The sequence below is a fragment of the Podarcis raffonei genome, chromosome 15, assembly GCF_027172205.1.
Source record: "Podarcis raffonei isolate rPodRaf1 chromosome 15, rPodRaf1.pri, whole genome shotgun sequence".
Classification (NCBI taxonomy): Eukaryota; Metazoa; Chordata; class Lepidosauria; order Squamata; family Lacertidae; genus Podarcis; species Podarcis raffonei.
The window spans coordinates 26,782,404-26,799,403 of record NC_070616.1 but is presented as its reverse complement, the minus strand read 5'-3'; the positions used below and the strand labels follow the sequence as shown (position 1 = coordinate 26,799,403).

Here is a 17,000-nt window from a genome sequence, read left to right as displayed (position 1 = left end):
ACAGAATTAACTTTTTTTTTTTTTTTGCAGATGCCATTTTCCTTGAGCAATCCATCACAGCCCCTAAGGTTTCTTTCCAAGTCATTCATTGCCAGCTCCGAGGCCACCAGCGTATATGTGAAGTTGTGATTTTACTGTATTGCTTCAATGTGCATCACTTTACACTCACTTGGAACCACATTTGCCCATTCATCCAGTGGCTGTCTGATGGTGTGCTTGTTGCACCCTCTTTCAGCTAAAAGCTGCTAATGATATTAGCACAGGTGCAGGGCTTAGGAAGGTGGTGTTTTTTTGTTTTGTTTTTGCAAGGCAGATATGTGCTTGTTCACCCAGCAGAATGTGCTATTGAGCAGTTGCGTAAGATTTCATCCTTGGAACAGAACGTTCTACAATGACAGGTTCTCAGCCTCATGTGCTCAGAAGTGGCAATGTTGAATGGGCAGGAGAAACTTCCTGGTTTGAGTTCTGGATTCTGTGCTGTTGCAAGGTGGGACGATGGACTCTGGATGTGGGGCATGCAGAGGCTCTTCTGTGCTCACCCACTGGCGACTAGTAACTCTGGAAGGCAACAGGAAGGCTTTTGAGCCATTGCTTAACTGAACCCTGAATTTCTAAAATGAAAGCTGCTGGGTTTGTGTCTGTCTAGTAGGCTAATCCTATGTCTTTCAAGTCATTGTCCCCAGCGATAGTGGCTCAACACATGTTGGGGAAAGGGCAAGATGGCACCCCTCCCTTTCAGTGTACTGAAGCCAACTGGACAGGCAGTTGCCTCTTTAGTGATAGGAGAAAGTCCTCCACCTACTCAGCAGTCTATCTTAGGGAGTACAGGGCAGGCTGACTTCTGAAGAGGAGGAGTTTGGATTTGATATCCTGCTTTATCACTACCCTAAGGAGTCTCAAAGCTGCTAACAATCTCCTTTCCCTTCCTCCCCCACAACAAACACTTTGTGAGGTGAGTGGGGCTGAGAGACTTCAGAGAAGTGTGACTGGCCCAAGGCACCCAGGAGCTGCATGTGGAGGAGCGGGGAAGCGAACCCGGTTCAGCAGATTACGAGTCCACTTCTCTTAACCACTACACCACGCTGGCTCCCTGCCCTGCAGCACACCCAAGGCAGCTGCTTCCTTCTGCCTAATGGTTGGGCTGCTCCTAAAGCTGGGTGCAGGGTTGGTTGGGGCAAAGCAGGAAGAGAAAACATTCTGAAAGGCTCTTGGTTATTAAGAGTTCTGTGCTGGTTCTGCCTTGGGAAAACCTGGCACCAGCATGGCTCTTGGAGGGCATTTTTTTATATTAAAATGAAGTAGAAATAGTAGCATCTTTTATGGGGAGGGGAGGGGTAAGTGGCCTTTTTGCTTCACTCCTTTTTTTGCATTTTATTAAATTATTAATTATACATAAATAATCATAAAAATGTGCACCCCACTACCGAGACCATTCCATTATAACTCCAACCTCCCAAAATTTTGACACCTCTTGCACTGGTTTAACCCCTTTCTGTTTTAACAATACAAATTCTACAAACACCATATCTTCAAAACCATTGCTCCTACGTATTCCCAATCTTACCTTAGTGAAGGGGTCAGCAAGCTTTATCTTGCCTGGGCTGGATCGGTCCCGCAGAAATCCCTCCATGGGCTGGATCGCGTGTGCGCCCACGATTTCCAGCATCTGCACGTGGGCAGATGCGATTTCCAGCGCCTCGGAAGTGAGGCCCCATGCCCTGCTGTGCTGGTTTAGCGCAACACGCAAGCAGGCAGCTCGGTTCGGGGGTGGTTTGTGGGCCGGTCAAACGACCTCCACAGCCCGCTTCCAGCCCATGGGCCTTAAGTTGGTGACCCCTGCCTTAGTGGCACACTTTAATTTATCATTAATGGCTATATCTCAAACCTGTTTGCACCATTCTTCCATTTTATATTCTGCTTGCCCCTTCCACTCGCTAGCTATTGTAATTCGTGTGGCTGTCAATAAATTTGTGAGCAAGTCCTTCATAGCTTGCAAACCTTCCACCGGATTTTAAATTGATAATAGTGCTACCTCTGGACTTTTGGTCAGCTTTAACCCTGTGATTTCTGCTATCTCAAACACCCTTTGCTGGAAGAAAAATGTACATATTTACACCCCCACCACATGTGAACATAGTTCCTTGTTTCGTGTCCTCACACCCCATTTGTCCCAGAAGTGCAAGAGCCTGTGTGAGTCTCTCCTGCACTGTTAAAGGGCTCTGTAAACATAAGAGCCCTGCAGCTGGAGCAGACCAAAGCCGTCCTAGTCCAGCATCCTCTTTCCTGCAGCATCCCTGTGGATTATGTGGTCCTCAGGATGCTCCAAATGTGTGTTCTCACATGGTGAATATTTGCGTAGGTGGCAGGTACATCATTGTAGCCAAGTGTCCCACTGCAATGATGGTTGCATGAACTGGCTCCAGCTCCCAGCCTCGCCCCCCGCTCACCTCCATGACATGATGGATCCAGTCCAGGAACTCTGCCACTTCTGTATAAACACCAGGTTGTCCAGGCTCCTTGCACCTGGTGCTCTGGCTCCCAATCCCCACCAGACGCCAGACGTGCTCAAGCAGACAAACCAGAGGTCCTCCCCACTTGGCCTGCAAAAAGCAAGGAGATGGTCTCTGATATGTGTAGATGTCCTGATCTCTCAATCCAGGGGGAAATAGGATTTTTAATTTTATTTTTATCTGGCCCTCTCCTGTAACCTAGTCACTCTCCTATTTACCAAGCTATTCTTAATTCAGGGAGGAGACTTATTTCCACCAAGTTTGCTTGTTTAGAACATCTACAGTGTCCCTTCCCATGACAGTGTTCTCTGGGTGGCTTATGAACAATAAAACATTAAAATCCAGTAATAGCCAGGGGTAGAGGAACGGTAAACAAATTCTAGCATTAAAAAGGCAGAAGAAGAGAAGACATAAATGAAACCACCAGAAGAGAGAGCTGCTTTATCATGTTTAAACAGAAAGGGAAAGAATTTACCATCCATGGAGTAGAGAATGATTGATAAACATTTTCTATTTTTCTTGGGAAATATCCATTTTGTACAGGAAAGCAACTTAGACAAGTTGTCTATAGACCTTATTTGCTAAAACTGAGGCACTGTCAGCTGTGTTCCATTTTCTCTCTCTGTGAATATGTGTATGCAGTTTTAAAAATGAAGTCTCTGAGCCCTTTGACTTGAGCTGATGTAAGGAACAGTAACGCAGGAAATACTGTATTCTGTTGCTCAAATTAAAACCTGCTCCTTCCTGAATGCAAAGGCAATTTGGAAAGCTATCAGAACACTAGGCTCTGATTTTATTTTTTAATAAAACTTAACTTTTCTCAAATGATTATTTCACTAATATGTAATACAATTTGAAAACAATCAAGTATTTTAAACTACTTTTCCTTGGATTCTGGCCATTCTGTGGGGATTCCCTCACCCCTTAGGGACTCCTCTCACCAGAGACAGATTTAGGCAGTGCAGACGATTCTGCTGCAATGGGCGCTGAGACTAGGGGGTGCTGCAACTTTGACACTGTGAACTGAGCAGAATGGAAGGCAAGAGATGGTGGGAGTGCCAATTTTTGGTCTCGCACACTATGCCGCTGAAATTTGCAAGACCGAAGTCCGCATTTGCTCTCACCCCGGAATTTCTGACCCCATGTGTCTCCTATCCTACTGCAACTGCAAAGCAACACACTTCCCAGCTATTACCTTGCAGGCCTCAGTGTTTCCATCCAAGTAATGGGCACAGAGCATTCTAGGGCTGAGCTCCCCTGCCATCCTACATGAGCTGTTGCACTTCTGGGTGCTGAGCAGGGTCACTGGCACTTCCGTCAGTGTCTCAGCAGGGTCGCCTGTGGCTGCAAAACAAGCAGCAACATCCTGTTCCTTGCAACAATGGTGTCTCTATATACATAAACATTTTTTAAATAAAATCTCCCTAGGTTTGTTACTTACCATTTTCTAATCTTGTGGTGTCCTGACCCGAAATCCAGCATGTGCTTCCACTAGGGATGTCTTGATGGTACTGGGGCAAACACACAGCTCCAACAGTATCTTGGAAGGAAGGATATATCTTATAGCCATTGAACTGATGGTGTAGGACAGGGGTCCCCAACCTGCGGCCCATGGAGGCCTTTTAACCAGCCCATGAGCTGCCCCCAAACCGAGCTGCCTGCTCGGCGAGTCCCTGCGTGCTGCACTAAGCGCAGTGTGGCGTGGGGATTCTCTTCCGCAGCTCCAGAAATTGCTTCTGCACATGCCTAGACGCCGGAAATCGCTTTTGCGCAGGCACAATTTTTGGTGTCTGCGCATGCGCAGAAGCGATTTCCGGCACTGTGGATGTGCGCAGATACGATTTCTGGCATCGTGTTGCACCGGTCCAGCCCATGGAGGTTCTCCGCGGGAGTGATCCGTCCCATGCCCAGTAAGCCTTGCTGACCCCTGGTGTAGGAGTTGCAGTTCCCACCTTTAGCCTTTGTGCCAAGACCAAAGCTTATGGCGTGAGAGTCCTTCTCAAAGTGGGGTGGTAGGTGGCCGTGTGTCCTGCTTTGCAGTGGCCACTCCTTTCTTTAAAAGGATGCCCAACCCAAGTCTGGTTTAAACATTAAGCACTATACTAAGTTGCCCATCAACAGTCAGCAAAACCTGGACAACAGACTGAGGAAGCACACCATGGTGCAATTAATTGCATTTCCGTTTGAATTATAGCAATTATTTATAAATGTGCACTTACATGTATAAAGCTCCCTTTGCAAATCTGGATCCTTTGTTATGGGTAAATGGCCCACCGTCGTCGGCTGCTGGCACGGCTCACCTGAGAAACGCAGAGGTTCCTTCAGCTTCAGCATTGCAATGTCATAGTTGGGGCTCCTGCTGCTGTAGTTGGGGTGGGGAACCGCCTTCTCCACTGCCACTTCCACCTGCTCTTTGACACTGGTGTGGTCTTCAAGCCCAGCAAAGGCCACCCAGCCGGAAAGCCTGGAACGAAACAAAAATCCTGAGCATGCTTGGCTTTCCAGTTCTGCCTCACTGGGCTTTTTCGCTTCCAGCTCCAGAGGATGAATGTGCCAGATATCCAGAAAAGGTTTCAAGACCGAATAACAACGATGATAGTAATAATAATAATAATCTATTATTTATACCCCACCTATCTGGCTGCGTTAAAAATGTGATAAAACATCAAACATTAAAAACTGCCCTAAACAAGGCTGCCTTCAGATGTCTTCTAAAAGTCAGATTCGTTTATTTCCTTGACATCGGATTGGGAGGGCATTCCACAGGGTGGGCGCCACTACCGAGAAGGCCCTCTGCCTGGTTCCATGTAACCTCACTTCTCGCAGTGAGGGAACTGCCAGAAGGCCCTCAGAGTTGGACCTCAGTGTCTGGGTTGAACGATGGGAGTGGAGATGCTCCTTCAGGTATACTGGGCCGAGGCCGTTTAGGGCTTTAAAGGTCATCACCAACACTTTGAATTGTGCTCGGAAACGTACTGGGAGCCAATGTAGGTCTTTCAGGACCGGTGTTATATGGTCTCAGTTTCCAGGTCACCTTCAAAGGTAGCCTCACATAGAGCACATTGCAGTAGTCCAAGCGGTCCACCTGTCTCATTTTGCATGGAAAAGCCCAACATGTTTGGAAACAGTGGGGAGAGGTGAGAAAACTTGTTTGCATACCCTGTCTCCTATATACTAAGACCTTGCCTGAAGAGTTCATTACCCAACACCCCAAAAAACCTGGAGATGGGACTGCATCAAGTGCCATCCACAGGTAAGGACCATAGCTTGCTGGTACAGCATCTGTTCTTCATGCAAGAGGTATCGGGTTCTATCCCCAGCATATCCCATTTCAGTCCCCGGAGAGGTTCTGCCAGCCATGGTGGGTAATACTGAGCTGGATGGACCTTGATGTTCTGGCTCAGTATGAAGTTGTTGCACGTTCCCCCAACAGTGACATCTTCTGGGGACAATACCACCCATTCTGTTCCCTCCTCAACGCAAATGACACCCAGTGACCTTCATTGGCTTCCCTCTGCAAGAAACATAAGGCCCCTCTAAGGTTTTACTGAGTTGCTTCTGTGGCTACCAGCTTCTGTGGCTACCAATTGATGGGGGCCATTAGCAGAGGGCAACCTTCCCTTTTTTACTCCATGCATGGCCCTCCATCCAGATAAAAAATGGTGTCTCAAGGCTCAGCCAATTATCTACTAAGTAAGATGGTAGGTAGCCAATGACTTACTTACGAGCTACAGTATGCACCAGGAGGACTTGTCTATGCAATTACAAATTTTTATCTCTACACAAAACTGTCCAGAAGAGCTGGGACAGCTCAGTCGACAGTGCATGAAACTCTTAATCTTAGAGTCATGGAACTGAGCACCACATTGGGTGAAAAGGGGGTTGGACAAGATGACCCTTGTGGTCCCTACAATTCTATGAAAAACCGACCAAGGTTTGGCCAGATCTGCACCTTCTTTCCTGCTGTTGGAGTCAGATTCTCCCATACTTACTTGTGCATGCAGTGAGCAGCTGTGACGATCCATTCCTGTGACACCATAGAGCCTGCGCAGAAATGGTTGGCCTCGTGATAAAGGGTGACCTGCCATGGCCAGTGCCCCGGAGATGGGTCCTTTCTCTCCATTGCCTGTGGAGCCTTGGAGATACACTCTGTGGGGAAGATGAAAGGTGGGGGGGCTCACTCCTCAGATTAGCTCTCAAGGAATCTGAGAGAGAAAAAACTTATCTTTTTCCCTGCTGGGTTGGCACCCTTAACCCTGCTGGATTCCTACCAATCCAAATGGAAAGCTACACTGCATGAAAAGCTAAGAGGCTTGGGGTTTTCCCCACAGGCCCTGATAGCTGTAGGTTATGAGAAAGCTAGAGCAATAATCCGCCAACGAATTTGGGATGTGGAACTGCAATGCCACGCGAGCAAGATGAATAAACACCCAGCAATAAAAGATAATGGGAGAGGATTTGCCCCAGCAATTTATTTGTCACAATTACAAATACCTAAATACACACGATCATTTACCCTTGCTAGATTCAACGTGCTGCCATCTGCCTTATTGCAGGGCAGATTTGAGGATAAACTATATGCGGAACGAGTCTGCCCTTGCGGCTTGATGGAGGTAGAAACTGTCTCTCATGCCTTGTTACGCTGCCATTTCTATGGGGATATATGCTCGGTATTTATTACCCCTGCTATGCAAAAATCTCCAAATGAATCCAAACTTCAGTGTCTAAAATCCGTAGTAGAGGACAAGGATCCTGAGATCACATTAAGGGTAGCCAAATTCTGTGCGACTGCCATAAAAATTAGGGAACAAGCTGTGCTATCATAATGATTAAGGTTTTAAATGATAATTTTAGGTTATATGTTAGTAGCTAAATTTTAATTAATATATTTTTAAATTGTTGCTATATCTGTATTGTCCCTGGTATACCTAATTGCAAATTCAAATGCATCCCTATCGTGTTTTATGGCTTCCTTGATATTGTATGTGGGCTGGAACTGGTCTGTGACCGAAATAATAAAATTCACATTCTGAGAGAAAAACAACCTTTGCTTGGAAGAGTGTTGAGGTATTCCTAGGGTGAAGAGCCACATCCCAGCATCCTTTAAGAAGGTTCCTGAGGCACATCTCAGTTTTGTGCAGATTGGACCTCAGTCACAGCAAAGGATGGGAATAAAGCATGTGTATTTAATGCAGATAAAGGCTCTCAACGTGCAAATGGCTGCACACATTTCATTTTTCACCCAGAGTCTGCATTGCCTTAGATCAGGCATAGGCAACCTTCAGTCCTCCAGATGTTTTGGACTACAATTCCCATCATCCCTGACCACTGGTCCTGTTAGCTAGGGATCATGGGAGTTGTAGGCCAAAACTTCTGGAGGGCCGAAAGTTGCCTGTGCCTGCCTTAGATGTTTGTCTGTTTATGAAAGATGGCTGGATGTTAACAACATTGGATTTGGCTATTGGTGGGAAGGTGCTTTTTTCAGGGCAAATCAGGGCACCAATGTATGATGGTTTCTGAAGTACCATAAGGTGAGTTTGGATTACTTACCAGAACATTTGAGGGCCACAATGCGACCCGAAGGGCATCTACTCCTGAATAAAACAAATCGGTGGTTAAATGCTGTGAAGCCCAAACAGACCCGTTATGCACAGCCACGACAATTTCTGGATATTTAAGTCTGAGGAAATTGGTAAGCTGATAGAATTCTCTTGACTGATCAAATTTCTGTGGCATTTTCCAGACAAGTATATCCTAAGGCAGATTACAAAGAGGCAATAATAGGCTGGCATCTGCCTGCCTCAGGAGCACAGGGGCCAAGGTCCCTTTGCCCCCCCCCAATAAAATATTTGCAGGGGGCCTCCCTCCCCCAAGTTGATGGACAGTGCCATTCAAATGGTGTGTGTGCACTGTGTTTTGTGATCGATTATGTGGGGAGGGGCTTATCTGCCCCCCCCCAATATTTTATTCATCCTGCTCAGGAGATATGACTGCAGCAAAAATCTTTAACAAGTGGTTGCAGGGGTGTGTGAATTAAAATTTACAGGGGAGGGGAGTCACGGGATTCGGAGAATCCCTATTTTCGGATTTGAAATTGTTTTGGCATACAGTTGTGTGTGTTTGTTACTATTGTTTCTGTTATGGTGATTTTTACTTTTGTATGGTTGAAAAATCTATATTTTTTTAAAGAAAGAAATTGGATGCCACCCAAAAAGTCTGAAATCATGTTTTGACATTAAACAAAAGAAAACAAAAGAAAATGGGAGTTCAGCTTAAGCAGGGGACCCACCTCCTTTGCCACTTATCGTTGATGTTTCGTTTCCAGTTGGGCAAAATCTGAGCAAACTCTTGGGTGGTGTTTAGCTTCACATCTGTTAGGTTTACCCCTTTGTGGTGGGTGAGCCTGCAGGAGCGACAGACAGGAGTCATCACTTTGGAAAAAATCACACCAGTGTGTGTGTGTGTGTGTGTGTTCATGAATCTATGGAGCCACTAGCTCTTCCTACATTGGTATGGACTTCTCCAGGGATGCCCTCCAGATGCGGTTGGACTGCAGCTCCCATCAGCCCCATCCAGCATGGCCAATGGCAAGGGATGATGGGACTTGTAGTCCAGAACACATCTGGAAGGCCAAACATTGGCTGCCCATTGGCTGCTCATTTTAACTGGAGTTAGCTGGGATACCTACACAATGCTTCAACATGAATTTTCATGTCAGTTTGCAAATAAAATGATAAAGACCACCTCAATTTTTTAAAAATGTTCAAAATAATCAAAGCTAGTATTTTCTGAAATACATATTAACAATCAAATCTGAAAGTTGTATATATATATATATATATATATATATATATATATATATATGCCTTTTTAAAAGCCTGGGAGATGTTGATCTGTGACTGGCTGAAGCCTGGATAGCAGCAAGATCTTATAAGTGATTTGTATCAGATTCTAGTTTGCAATGTGTTATTCAGTTCAACATTTTGTCATTTAAAGACAGGTTGTAAACCATTTGCAGATTCCTTTGGAAATGTGAAATGGTGTGGGAATGATTTAAATACATTTGAATGAATGAATGAATGATAAGTGGTATGGGAGAGTGTCTCTGAGTGGAAAGTTTGAGAGGCAGACATGGTACCGAAAATAAAAATGTCACCCCGAAAACTAGCAAAATGTGTGAGTTTGTGTGCATGTAAGAGTGTGCTACAACCAGACCTGGAAGACTACAACTTCAGTGATGCGAAATAATGAAACCTCTGGAGGGGTTCTGTAGATATCCAGGACAGGTTCCATATCTTGTGAGCTGACGGAACTGATTTATGCAACTGCCTTTCGCAGACAAGACAACAAAGCGTGGGGGATTGGGAAGATTTGACACCTCATCTTGCTGCACTTACCGGGCGTGACCCAACCACCTGCAGATTTGCATCCCCAGGGAGACATCCCAGTTTTCATGGCATACCAGAAACCAGTTGGATTGACCCTCAGCCTGCACTTCCAATAAGAAGTTGCTTCTGTTTATTCTGAAAAATACTAAAATGGGGTGGATTAAAAACCTCATCCTGCTGGGCTTGATCTGCTTCTGCTGGGAAGGAATTCTGTATTATCCATCATTTTGGGGCAATCAGGCCTTCACAAGGCATTATTTATAAGGGGAGGGGGAGATAGTGGCAGCATAGTGGTGTAAGGAGTTTGCAGCTGTGTCTACTTCTTTCAGCTTTTACCTGGTTGTTTGCAATAGCTAGATTCCTTCTGTGAGCCTCACTAGGGATCTTTCACTCAGATGAGTTGTGCTCCTCAAAAGATCTGTTATCCATACAGTCAGCACCCCAAAAACACATTCCACCTTTCTTCTAAGCACATGTGGATGAACTTGTCAGTTTTGAGTTCTCTCACTTTCTCATTTTTCCAGTCTTCGGTTCGTTAGAGTTTGCCATTTTTTAAAAGAGTTCATTTAAAAAATGTTGTGTTAGTCACTGTAATATATATCAGCTGTATCCCGCATTCTCTGTCTGCTAGCGCTAGGGCTTCTGCAGTAGCAGACAGGTGAGTTTTAATGTTGCGCAACAGAGGAATCCAATGCAACAGTTGCAGTTAGGGTTGCCAGATCAGAAACATCCCAGACCCTGAGATTTCAGGGCCCAAACCTGAGACCCTGGTGGTGTCACAGAGGCGGACCCTGATGATTCTTCCTCTGCGCACCCTCCATCCACTGAGCCCTGAAGATAGAGGTTCATTGGGACAGGGATGAGCAGCTCACGGTGGAGAGTCTATGCAATTTTGCAGCCAGTTCCTGGTAACTGAAGCTCGGGAACAGCATGCATATTTGTAGTATCAATCAATCAATCAATCAATCAATCAAAAGCACTCTTGCCCACCTGGAGATTCAAGCCCTTCCCCTGCCGCCCCAGAGGTCCGGCAACCCTAGCTGCAATAATGGAAACTTGTGCAACCCATTGCGCAACGCATTGCACAACAAAGCTACCAACAACGTGGTTATGCGTTCTTTTGCGCACCAACACCCATTTCACAGGCAAAACGAGTATACCTCTTTAGTGCCTTTAACTTAGTGCTGCATTGGAGATTCCAAACCTTTTTTGCTCCCGGCGTCTCCAGCGAGGGTGTCTTGGTCCTTCTCCCCTTCTTCCATCGTTTCCCTGCACCTTGTTAGAGCAGCCTCTGGGTCCTGGAGGGGGAACGACCCCTGAAGGGGAAGGGGCTTCTGCAGTTGTTTCACTAAGAGGACAATGGCAGAAGGAGGGTGGAACAGCAGCCTAGATACTGCGCCCCACATAGCAACCACCAGAGCTGGCCTATCGAAGAAGCAACTTCTCTCCATGTGCCCACCTAAGCCTGGCTATGCACAACCTCCTAGCTGGCCTGTACTTACCCAGAAACCAAACCCCAATGGTTGTTCCAATCAGCAAGCCAAAGGATCCTAGGAACAAGAGGCACCTCTGGGCTGTGCAGGAGTTTGCAAGAAATGTTTTTGAAGGCACTTGATACAAAAGGAGAGAGAGATTAGATTATGGGGTGGGAAACTGAAATATCAGACAAGGGCTGTAGCTCAGTGGCAGAGCACCTGCTTTGCATGCAGAAGGTCCCCAATAGCATTGCCAGGTAGGCTTGAGGATCTCCACTCCCTGAAGCCCCAGAGAGTTGATGCCGGTACTGAGCTAGACAGACCTTGGTATAAGGAAGCGTCCTCCTTGTTCCTATAATCCTGTTAGTGCTCTGGGATTCATCTTGAGAAAATCTTGATGGCAGGAGGTGGAAAGCAGGAGGAGGAGGAGGAAGAAGAAGATGACGGGGCAGCAGATCCCAATACAGTGGTACCTTGGTTTATGAACTTAATCCGTTGGGGAAGTCCGTTCTTAAACCAAAACTGTTTTTAAACTGAGGTGCGCTTTCCCCAATGAGGCCTCCCCTAGGATCCCCACTCCTCCGTGGGGTTTTTTTTTGGGGGGGGGCACCTAGCCCTGGTGCTCACCCCCAAAGCTCTAGCTGCCAGAACCGTGCCGTCCTTTAAAGCGGACGACACAGAGCGTGCCACCATTGCCCCTGCAGTGAACCGGAAGTCCATTCTTAAACCAAAACCGTTCTTAAACTGAGGTGTGCTTTCCCCAATGAGGCCTCCCGCCGCTGGTGCCCTTCCACCATTCGGATTCTGTTCTTAGACCAAGGTAAAGTTCTCAAACCAGGACACTATTTCTGGTTTTGACGAGTTTGTAAACCAAATCGTTCTTAAACCAGACTGTTCTTAAACTGAGGTACCACTGTATAAACCTGTATTCAGGGCCAGCCCATTCATGAGGCAAGGTGAGGTGTCCAGGATTCATCAAGGCAGCAGATCCCAATGTCAGTCTTCCTTCCCCACTTGTTCCTGATGTAAATCGTCCCTCACCTCTTCTCCCCTGGTGGGGAGGGGGATGAAATTTCGGGGTGCCAAAATGTCTTGGGCTGGCCCTGTCTACTGCCCACCCAGCTTTTATAACTCCCAGGTCCAATCCCATCAAATAGCTCACCATTCCCTTCCGACGTCCGTGATCTCTCTTCCCCCTTTGCCTCTGAGGAGGGACCAGGATTGTGGCTTTGAACCTGAGGGTCAAACCACACATGACATTTATTCACAGAGGGAGACGGCTGAAGGTCATCCCCATTTGGGTGGGTGGAGACAGCAGTTTTGTGGCAACTTAAAGGCTAGTATGGTCTTACAGCATAAGTTTTCAAAGTCTGAAGTCCATTTCAAAAGTGTTATATACTGTTAAATACCTTTCTGCCAGCCTCCAAGTTTATGAAAGCGAGAGCTGTATGTAAGCCACCCATCAGTCATTCTGGATCACATCCTGACAAACCCAACCACTGGACTTTTATCAGTATTTATCTTATGGAGACAGTTCCCTTCAAGAGCACAAGGACTGTCAGGACTTACTAAATGAAACAAAACATTCCCTGCAGGTCTCCAGTGTGATTTATCATACTGAGTGTGAGAGCCCAGGATGCCACAGTCAGTTTGTGTGTAAGAACATCAACTGACCCACAGACATGTTTTAGGAATCATACTGCAAACTTGACAAAAATATATCTATCAGAACAACCACTTGCAAAGCACTTTGGTCTGGAAAATCACAGACCATCTGATTTATCAGGTCCTGCAAGAGAGAAACTACCTTGTTCCAGGAACACTGGAAACAAGATAAAATGTCTGGATTTACAGACTTTTAACTTTGAGACCATATGATCCCATTTTGGGGCATAGTAATACTGACAGCACTTAGCTTCAGAAAATGCAATACGGTAATATTTTTGCTTTGTTAGTCATTGTTAATACGCACACAACCCACACCCATAGCTAGAAAGAGAGAGGAAAAAAATGGGGCTGTATGGGAATGAAAGTTCAAAAAGTACAGCAATTGTAGATAAGCAAAGCAACCAATTCACAGCAACAAAAACTGGTGATTACCCCATCATTCAGGTTTTGCTGTGTAAATTACCCCCAGCAGTGGGAACAGGAAGCCATAGTCTCAATTCAAGGCTAAGCTTATAGATTCAGACTTCTTGATTGGTTCTAACCAGACAGTTTCATCCTGGAGTCTCCCTCTGAAATCCCTCTGTTTGAGAAAGGAAACTCTTAAGTCAGAAGTGTCTGGAGAGATTGAAATGATCCCACTTCTGGTTTCTGAATGCTGCTATTTCTGATGTCAGAAATTTTGTTTCCATTTGTTCTTTTGCATAGAGACTAGCCTGTTAGTACACTGCAGAAGGGGCATTACCTGAAGGGGGTGTGTGGCTTGGGCCACAATGGAATCTGAATCAAATTTGGTCAAAAAAATCTAATTATATTTCATGACAAATCTAGTGACACACGCCAAGAATGTTTGAAGAAACCACCCCTGCAAAAGACAAAAAATAGGCAGAGTGATTTACCAATGTTTCTGACTTTGAATTGGCAGGGAAAGTTGGAGGATGAGTGATAGATACATCATCAGTCATTTTATTTCCAGATTGCCCCTTGCTCTCTTATCTCCACAACTGTAGGATGCCAGAGTCACGCTTGAGATGCTTGAGATATTCTGCAGCTCATGTAGCCAGCGGAGAAGAATTTAACAGGGGTATCTTACCATTGCAGGGAATGCCAGTAGGTCAAAATGATGTCTGGAGCTTCAGTTCATTGCTTCAAGGTGTAGGAGATGGAGGCTGAATAGGGCCAAGCTGATGACCCATCATTAAATAGGCCACTGGCTCAGATTCCTCTCCTTGTGCATGCACAATCCATGCACCTCCTACCCCAACAGTGAATAGAGCCATTGTTTTAGCCAGGAGGTCAGGTGGCTGGTTGGTTGATTTCCCCTTTATCTCCAACTAGCTGATGGGACACCTGGAAAGAGAGACAAGCATGTGGTTGCTTAGCAACCCCGCCTCTCTCTCCCAAACCGGGAAAGATGCCCCAACCCGCATGGTGCAGGACAACCTTCCCGGGTGCTTGCTCAGAGCAAGAAGGCTGAGCGATGTTTGCAGTTGATGAAACGGTGTCGAAAGCAGGAGCACAGGACAAGGGCTTTCTCTGGCTGGAGCTTTCTCTGGCTGGAGTCAAAATGTTATTGGGGGAAGTGAGAAATCACTGTTATTATTGAAGGAAATGGACTCCTATTCTCATCTCTCTAAAGGTCACAAGCCATGTCGTCATCACCAAAGTTCCACAGCTGTCCCTCTAACACATGGCTCCTTTGTGTGACGTATAGTCACCCACATTTGATGGAGAGGAAAAGAGGTACCAGTTTTTAAGTGAACGACTACGACAGTGATCCAGATCATGGTGTCTGGTGGGGAACCCCACCGAAGGTTGTTTATTCTATTTGAAAGGGGTTTTGTATCTTTAGTACATGGGTGGAAAGTGTGTGGCCCTCCAGTTATTGTTGGTCTCATTTCTGACCATTCATTCTGCTGGCTGGGATTGGTGGGAACCAGAAGCGCCAGCTTTTAAAGGAACCCGGTCAGGGGAAAATGATTTAAATCCCCCAGAGCTTTCAAAGACTGTAAGAAATCTGTGGAACATCTGTGGCCCTCTAGATATTCAGGGGTGAGCAAACTTTTTCAGCAGGGAGCCAGTCCACTGTCCCTCAGACCTTGTGGGGGGCCGGACTATATATATATATATATATATATATATATATATATATATATATATATATATATATATTGGGGGGGAATATGAACGAATTCCTATGCCCCACAAATAACCCAGAGATGCATTTTAAATAAAAGCACACATTCTACTCATGTAAAAACATGCTGATTCCCGGACCGAATGTGGGCTGGATTTAGAAGGTGATTGGGCCCAATCCGGCCCCCGGGCTTAGTTTGCCTACCCATGATATAGATGGACTACAACTCCCATCATCCCTGACCATTGCCCATGCTGGCTGCTGGGAGTTGGAGTCCAACAATATACGCTGTACCACCTAGAAAACATGCCTTCTGCCTGTAAAATTTATGTTAAAAATTGCATATTTCAAAACTCTGTGCCTGCTAGCAAAGTTGTTTCATCCTGTACCAATGCAATACAATTTCTGCCCTTCAAAGAGGTAGCCTTGAATGAAATCAATGGGTTTTCTTGCATATGCTTAATTTCGGAGTGGGCATTATTCTTTGTCAGATTTCTTTTTTTAAAACTCCCTAATTGCAAGAGTGCTCAAAACGGGCAATATCGAAAACAATTCAAAATAAAATGTTATATTAATATATATAATACATATTTTCCAAGATAAGGAAGCACTTCTATGTCAACAGAATTCAGCTCCATATCATGTTGCTGCTGTGTGCAAAAGGTGGTTTCCTGAGAATCATTTTCCATTGCTGGAATGACCTGGGAATAACCCAGACCTTAACTCAATTGAAAATCTGTGGAGTTGACTAAATACACTTGCTAGTCAGAAGCAACCCAGCAATAAAACCCAATTAATACAGGCAATAATTCAACCTTGGTTTCACATTATTACAGCTGCAGAACTAAAAAACTTGGTTTATTCCATGGGAAGGCGTTGTAAGGCCGTAATTAAAGTTAAAGGTTACCCAACTAAGTATAAACAAACTTAGTTGGTCTCTAAGGTGCTACTGGACAGTTTTTAATTTTTTTATTTAGTCCAACTATTAACTGACATGGTGAGAATTTCTATGTATCTCATTTTTTCTATGTGTTACACGTTTCTTCTTTATGACTGCTGTTGTAATAAATAATCCTTCATAAAAGTTATTGCATTACATTCTTCATTAAATTATCTTTCCATTGATATATAATTCTGTGGTATTACTCTAAAAAAGTGGTGTTATGAGTCATCAAACCTCAGAAATACACTTTTCCCAAAAAGGTTTCCACAATTTTGGCCACTAGTGTATATTAAGGCAAGCTCATTGGCATTCAGAGAACTTGTTTAACAATGCCTTAGCCAAGATTTGTCCTGGCTGCAGAGAGAGGCAATGCAGAATACCTGTTCAACAGCTGCCATCTCAGCCAGCCTCATTGTTCTCTGCCTGCTGGCTGTGACATTTCAAAGCCAACTTTCCTCAACCTTCATGACTTTCTCACCAGGACAAAGACAGCCCTCCTTTGTGGTTGCCACTCAATGCTCTCATTCTCTCAAACGGCTGCCAATAACAAAGCCTTTCTTTTTGTACCCTGGCTTCTGATAGATTAAAAAAGAGAACTTCAAACACACAGAGAGACAGGGACACATCTTCTGGTGGGTGGGTCAGGGACGTAGGAAGGTGTGTGTGTGTGAGGGGGGGAGCGCGGGCCGCCCTGGGTGTCATCCTGAAGGGGGGTGACATTTGGCACAGCCCCCACCTCCTGTGACTCCCCCAAGCCCAGAAAGGGGCAAAGCAGCTGCTGCGGATCTCCCCCTTTCCCCGCCTTGCTGTAGGCTTGGGAGTCGTGGGGGGGGCGCCAAATGTCAACCCCCTTCAGCCTGAAGAGGGGTGATGTTCAGCCCC

General features: G+C 45.5%; 1 protein-coding gene across 2 annotated transcripts; it reads right to left on the bottom strand.

The window, feature by feature from the left end:
* Positions 1-297: 297 nt before the first annotated feature.
* TMPRSS5 (transmembrane serine protease 5) lies at positions 298-14,261 on the bottom strand. 2 transcript variants are annotated; one of them, XM_053366700.1, is made up of 13 exons: positions 14,132-14,261; positions 12,536-12,608; positions 11,401-11,508; positions 11,103-11,246; positions 9,908-10,043; positions 8,800-8,913; positions 8,061-8,104; positions 6,503-6,659; positions 4,811-4,974; positions 3,952-4,050; positions 3,706-3,854; positions 2,448-2,600; positions 298-558 (listed from the first exon to the last, which is right to left on the bottom strand). In XM_053366700.1, exons 1-13 carry the CDS (start codon positions 14,132-14,134, stop codon positions 550-552), a joined length of 1,353 nt encoding a protein of 450 aa, XP_053222675.1. In that variant the 5' UTR covers positions 14,135-14,261; the 3' UTR covers positions 298-549. The 2 variants fall into 2 exon arrangements, with proteins under 2 accessions (XP_053222675.1, XP_053222674.1); XM_053366699.1 differs by lacking the exon at positions 298-558 and having other exon boundaries at positions 2,322-2,600.
* Positions 14,262-17,000: the final 2,739 nt, after the last annotated feature.